Source organism: Lepidochelys olivacea (assembly GCF_965140295.1).
Source record: "Lepidochelys olivacea isolate rLepOli2 genome assembly, chromosome: 3".
In the NCBI taxonomy this organism is placed as follows: Eukaryota; Metazoa; Chordata; order Testudines; family Cheloniidae; genus Lepidochelys; species Lepidochelys olivacea.
This window is the reverse complement of record NC_140413.1, coordinates 174,378,362-174,385,647: the sequence shown is the minus strand read 5'-3', so window position 1 is coordinate 174,385,647 and position 7,286 is coordinate 174,378,362. Positions and strand designations below refer to the sequence as shown.

Below are 7,286 nucleotides of genomic sequence, written 5' to 3'. Positions count from 1 at the left end.
CACTGTTGGAAGCCACAGATTTAGCCTGAGATTGTCAAGCTGTTACATTTGGACAGTTTGTCTCAATTTTGCAGATGCAGCTGGGGATCTTCCATGAATTTATGGCTAAAATTCAAATCCTGATCACTTTTTTTTGTTTTTAAACTCCATCTGATGTTCTTATCAGACTTGATTTCACACTCTCCAAACTCTAGAATAATAGGTAAAATTACAACTAAACTAAGGTGAAAGCTTGATGGCAGTTACAAAGCCAAATTCATCCCACTGTTTGTACCATTCTGTGACAGAAGTACCTATTCAGAGATTTTTGGTTTTGTATGTCACCAAAGGACTAACCCTGAAGTCTTGTCATTGTCAATATACATATATAGGCAGCAAAACCAAAAGTGAATATTTAAAATTACACAAAAGCAAAGATAATCAAACTTTCTACCTTTTCGGAATAAATCCTTTCTGCACAAAATAGCAGTGTATCACACAGTTTTAGCAATCCTTTATTGAAGATAACAAGTTGGTTATGTTCACTGTATTGTATGAAACATCACAATATCATACTGGGAAGGTACTATCAGTACAGGGTTGGACCAGAGAGGACAGTCTGAACAATAAACCATTTTGCATTCTTCATTCCCTATCTTTTAACAACCCCAAAAACCCAGCAAAGGGACAAATATCTGTTAACATCATCATTTAGAACAATTTAACTTACAAGGCTAAAATCTAATGAATAAATAAAATATATTGTGGCAATAATCCTCTCTAGAACAAAAAACAAAACAAAACAAAAAAAAATCAGATACACAATGAATCAAAATGATTGGGAAAGCTGCCCATAGGCACCAGTGAGCGTGTGTGTGTGTTTTTACAGACTCAGCATGGGGATAAAGTTACAGAAAAATAGCATGAATTCCATTTCACACAAAACCAGTTGATGACTGTCATTAGCTTAAACTACACACAAGGGCAATTACATCCTCGCTGAAACACAGTTTAAACAAATAGGAAAATGTTTACAAGGCATCCACAGCATGTAAAGCATGTACAGATGGATACATTCATTGTTTCCCCTCCCCAATAGCTTTTTTTTTTTTTTTTTTAGATAAATACTTTACTCTTCTCCGTTTTTAGCATCTACTGGACTCAATACATGCACAACTCAAAAGAATTCAGAAAAAAAATCAAGGTTATTGCAAAAATAGAATTAAACTAAGAATCTTCAAGTACCTTACATGACAGCCACTCTGTACCATGCCCATTGTTTATAAAATGAAAGGTCACTGAACCCATGAAAATATCTCTAATATTTTCTTAGATTTAAAATAGATAATTTTAACTGTATTTATAGTAATCTCAAAGTGATAAATTTGAGCTTTGAAAATAATGCAAACAATTAAAAATTATATTCATATTACACAAGACTTCTGTCTGTATCTTAAGATGAAAAATTAGAGGAAACTATAGAAAACCACATGTGGAACAAAAATCACATTTTACATTATAATAAAGGCAAATTTTCAGCATTTAAAAAAAACCTGCAGCAGTGAGTGAGATGTCAAATTAAGTTACATCTAACCATAAATTAATCAGTTTGGTTTTAAAAGTTTTTTTTTCCTAGAAAGAGTTTAAGGATGTGTTGTACACGTGCGTAAAATTCTTATTAGTTTTAGACGCCTAAAATCTTCTTCTATTATTGCCAAATACATTTATCATCAAGCAAGCAGTAGGCAACATATCACAATTTGGACACTGTAGGGAAACCTAACAGTCTGGTAATACAGGTAAAACTGGAAATTAAAAAAAAAAAAAAATACAAATCCTATTCCATATTGCCCAACTGAAATTACTTCCAAGCCACAGAGCTGCAAAAGCCTTCCAACTTGGTAAAGTGAAATAAGTAATGTCTCATACAATTATTTGTACTCTTTCATGCTTATATGTTAAGTTTCGTTAAACCATAATGTATCTTCAGAGTACAACTACAATCCCATGCACCTCAGGTACATATATTGATCTGCTAAAAGAATCACTTTTTCCTTGGTTTTTAGGGCTAAAAGTTCAACAAAGATGGAGTCAGTATGCCTGAGGCTGGTAAAGATACTGTAATACAGGCAATGCTAAGAGTGGCAATATCAGAAAACACAAAAATAAACAAGTGATGGAAAACTAATATCTTTCTGCCCATTTCACAAAATGTTGGAAATCCACCAAATTTTTTCCCTTGTATTGAAGAAAACTGATTAAGTTTTTTCCCCCAGAATCAAAAGCATTTTAGTAGATTTGTAAGGCTACCACGGATCTTCTAGATCTCCAGCACCCTACAGGAAAAGAAGAGGAAAAATATTAATACTCACCAATACAAAAAACTACATCCATAATTAATTGAATTTGAACAACATAATAAAGTGGAAAACGAGCAAGTAAAGAATGAAAGGAATGGCCACGTTTTCTATACTAATTTACACACATACACAAAATCCCTTTTTCCATATATATCTCTGTCCCCAGAATCTCTGGAATTCATCTCTGGAAGCAGCATGATTAACTGATTAAAAGCTTAGCTATGCTTTTCTCTTACAGAACATATGAATGCAATAAAAATAATGCACTGCAATGAATATAAATAAAATCCTAAACAAATCACCTAGTGTATTATTCCATCAATCCATCAGCTAACCACTACTTTAAAAAAACAAAACAAAACCCATAAAAATCTGTGAAACACTAAGGGAGATTTCTGAACTCTTGAAAGATAATCCAAATTTAGCAAGAGGTTCCCACAGGATCTTACTCACTGAGGTAGTGAACTTTTATTTACACCTTTGCTGGATGATAAAAGCTATAATTTTGTGCAAGTGCTTCAATAACTGCAACCAAATATATAATAGGAACTGTGACAAAATACCTTTGTCACTGCTGACAATGGCATACTTTTGACAATGGCATTTCAGAAATAAACTACAGGCAGTTAGATTCACAGTAACATAGTAATACACGAATCTACTTAAATGTGTGTATGTGCATGTGTGTACACACAATGAAGAGGAATATCACAAAAAAGGTGGAATAGAACCTAAAATACAACAGCACGTTTACCTCAATTTTATTGCAGTGTTTAATTTAAAATTATGAAATATTGCTAGAACACAGATTAGAGTTATGATAATAAAAACTCCCAGCATATTTGTAGGAATAGCTAGTTTAATAAACAGTGTCACGATCTTTGTTGTCTGTTATTAACAGTAGCTACAAATATTTCCAAACCTTGACTAAATAATTAGTATTTCAAATGAACTTCCAAAAAGCTTGAGGTAGCATCATATCAACAAAATTACTTAAATAAAGTCAATATGCATACAGATATTATTCCACATCATATTTTTTATTTGGATGTAAACAAATTTTTAGAGCTTCACACTAAACACTAATTCTAAGTACATATTATTGTCTGATATACATTATGCTATAACCTATGGTATAGTGAAGGATACAGTTCTCTAGAAAATAAGTAAGATATTCACACTGAACAGAGGATACAGTCTAAATTGAAAGGACCATACAGTGAGGAAAACAAAAGTGGCATAACAAATCCTAAAACAAGTGAATAATTATTTTTGTAACTATGATAATGTGAACTATATACAATTCAAAAAAAAACCATGCAATATGTAGGATATTATGCTGTGAAATAATTCAATTAATAAATTTGAACAAAAGGTGTATTTGACTAAGATGCCAATTAATATATGTAATGTAAAGTATTAAAATTCAGCATTCACTAGGAATGCACTTACAACACAAAGAAAAACTCACTTTTGCATCTGTCAAAAATTCCTATCACTGGCGTCACAGGGTTTTAAAAAAAGTAAAACCTTAAGACTACCAACTACCAGTAATGTAGATGTCCTGCTTCCTGCTACACATAATATAAAACGTAATTACATTTTGTTTATTAATCCAAACTACAGTAAATAGTAACTTTTAAATTACTCAGAAAAGGATGATTTTTCATATAAAAAGTCTGTACATATAAATGTAGGTACAAACAAACTAACTTTTTAGAACTGATGCAACGATGTGCTGACATATGAATACATTAGAACAGCTAGGTCAAGCTATCAAATCGACTGTGCGAAACACAAAGACATTACACCTGTTTATCACTCATCTCATTTCTCCCTGAATCTTCATTAGAGCTCTGCATTTCAGCAAGATGATTCTCAGATTCTGTTTGGGTGTCTGCCACTGGGTCACTGGGTCCAGCAAGATTATCAGAAGTAGATGCTGTAGCTGGTTCAGCAGTGCACTCTTCTCCCTGTATTTTAGCTAGCCTGTAACTAGTCAGCATCTCCTCCAGAAGGTGGCGGTAGTTGCCCCTATGATTAATTCTCATTTGCCTGAGAGCTTCCACCAATTTCCCCTGTGTTCCACTTTCCTCGGGTTCGCCAGGGTCCTTTTTTTAAGATTCAAGACCCCAAAATCAGTAGTTAAACTAGGATATTTTAGAATGATACATATATTTTAAAATACATTACATAAAAAGTCATTTCTGATTGAGGAAAAGATCTGAGCTTTATGCCCTCCTATGTATATATAAAAATACCTTAAGTTAGCAACATGCATCCTAAAATTAAGTTATTTGATCCATGTTTATTTATTTATTTTAGAATGGGCATTTAAGAAAATACCTTGTCTTTAAATTGCCTCTGTTATGACTTACAGTATTGACAAACATTTCAATCTACTTTATGCAAGGCACAAAGAACAATATCAAAAAGATGACCCCGGAATAAACTGGCCTTTAGTTCAAACTATGTCCTTTGATGCACATAGCTGTCTGGTTGACTTCAGTGAAAGCCAACTGTCACTGACTTCAGTGAAAGCCAAAGAATGAAGAACTCGGCCATTTAAATTTACACTAGCCACTGAGTCAATATCTTAAAATGTAAAGTACTACTGATTCAGTAGCAATATACACCCTATGTGAACAGCTTAATTAAAAAATGTTAACTGCCAACAATGGATGCTGTAGTATCAGAATTCACTTAACTGATAAGCATTGCAAAATAAAAATCCTTTGACATTTGAAATCTGATTTTCTTCATGTGTACAATGCAGCGGATAGAGGGCCAAGCTATTGCCAATCAGCATCACAAAGATACTGTTTCACAAAAACTCCAATGATCTAGCAATTCTTCTTCCCTCAGATGCTGTCAGAAAAATGAATATCCAGAATATCTAGCTAAAGCCAAAGCCAACAACCTAAATTTAGGCACCCATCTTGAATTGTGTCCTAAGATGTGGGAAGGAATCCTCCCTCCACCTAAGCTGCAGAAGTGTTGCAGACCACTTCAACCAAATGGACAAAGCAAACCAAAAAAACCTCTTCTTAGTCTGTGATGGTGATTAGTGTGCCTTTGCGAGGGTAAAAAGTTGCATGGATCTGAGGTCCAAACTGGCTATTTTAAGTTCTGGATCAGTGCCAAAACAACTCTGTTGCTTTGAGGGACCAGAAGATATTTTAATTATTGATGCCTCCCAAACTATCACGCTAAAAATAGTAGCTAGATATCACTGAAAGGCTGGTGAGTCTCACTACAAATGACATTAAAGGCAAATCATCCTGATTGCCATTCATGCTTTCCAACTGCCTCCTTCAATTCTGATCTGATTTTAGAGGCCCCTATTCTTGAGAGCTTTCAGAGCTGTAATCAACATTGTAAGCTATCTGAAAACTTGGAATCCTAACCTTACAAATGTTGAACGATATCTAATTCTAGGGGGTTCATGAAAATATTGGCTGCCATAACATATTATCTCTTTTCTACCCTTCAATTCCAATAATCGAATAACTTGGTTTTGAAGTGTGGGTGTCATTTTCAAAATTTGTTGTTATTGAATATAAAACTGTAAAATATCTTTATTTCAGAGAACACAAAATGTTAATATTTGAAACTCCACTGAGGCTTCCTGTCCTGTGAAATTTGAAACACTTTCCCCAGGTGGCTAGTACTGACAGTTCACATTTCTACATTCAAGGGAAGCCAGCTGCAATGGCCCAAGCCATGGCTACAATAAGGGACTATAGGAACACAGATACAGTGCAATAGCTATGTTAGCACAACCCTGTAGTGTAAATGAAGCCTACAGAGACGGAAGGGGTTTTTTCATTATGGTAGGAATACCACCTACCCAAGCAATGATAAGCTAGGCTGACAGACACATTCTTCAATCAATCTAGCAGCATCTACATCAGGCATAGCTATGTCACTCAGGTGTGGATTTTTCACACCCCAGAATGCTGTAGCTACATCAATCTAGTGTAGACTGCGCCCGAATCAGTACATAGTGTAAGTATAAAGAAGAACTGAAAAATACAGCCATTTAAAAAAAAATAGAGTGTCTGAGAACAATCCAACCTCTTTTTTAAATTAATAAAATAACTACTCTTCCTATTACATTTTAGCTAGCCTCTAATGATTTTTTCTGGTAGTACTGTAACCCTCTTCAAATATTTTTTATCCTTTAGCTACAGCATTGAGAAAATCAAATGCAAGTTAGGAGAACTACATTATACTATTCATTTAGATGGCAAATCTTTTGGTGCAAGGGTCTATTACATGTTGGGCACTGAGCACTATATAGCACCACATACATTTATAGCGCTATTAAGGAGCAGATCTTGTCTCCGCCTTCCTATCTATGGGGATCCTTGTCTACAGCAGAAATGGTGGAATTACTGCACAAGAGTGCTACACAGGGGTTCCTGGTAACCAGACATGCCTCTAGGGATCAGTGATGAGCCAGAGCTCCTAATTACTCCACTCCACACCATGTAAGAGCGCACTGGAGCCCAGTGACTACTGCATCTTGGAGGCTCCAATACTACCCACAAAACAACCCTGCAACATTACAGGGAGGATTCCTTCCTCCACAGATCTCTTCCAGTACAGTGCAAGCATATATAGGCTGTGCACTGTGTTAAGGATTTGCTCCTAAGTTATTATATAACAGAAATATATTTCAGAAATTAAACAGTTACCACAGAAAGTGCACTACACCCGAGGACAAAATTCTTGAGCTTGACTACAATTTAAATAAAAGCCTTTATACTTGTGAGAAATATAAATAAATTTGTATTCTGAAAAAAATAATTGATAAAAGATGCTTTCTGAAAATTCTTGATTCATCAAGCTATAAAGATCACTGTCATCAAATGAAGATTACTTTTTTTTTATTTAAGCTGTTCACACTACAGTATATTGTTACAACCTAGACATCCGCTCAAC

At 34.5% G+C, this 7,286-nt stretch overlaps 1 protein-coding gene across 4 annotated transcripts in view; it reads right to left on the bottom strand.

The window, feature by feature from the left end:
- Nucleotides 1-476: 476 nt before the first annotated feature.
- The window catches only part of PPM1B (protein phosphatase, Mg2+/Mn2+ dependent 1B), a gene marked incomplete at its 5' end in the record, with an annotated part of 101,054 nt that continues 94,244 nt past the window's right edge, over nucleotides 477-7,286 (bottom strand). For 2 of the 4 annotated variants that reach the window (XM_084623777.1, XM_084623776.1), the window contains one exon: nucleotides 3,727-4,450. In XM_084623777.1, coding sequence (XP_084479903.1) covers nucleotides 4,145-4,450 — 306 coding nt within the window. In that variant the 3' untranslated portion in view covers nucleotides 3,727-4,144. Of the gene's footprint in view, nucleotides 2,316-3,724; nucleotides 4,451-7,286 lie in introns of those variants that run through there. The other 2 variants (XM_084623778.1, XM_084623779.1) reach the window with 2 other exon arrangements.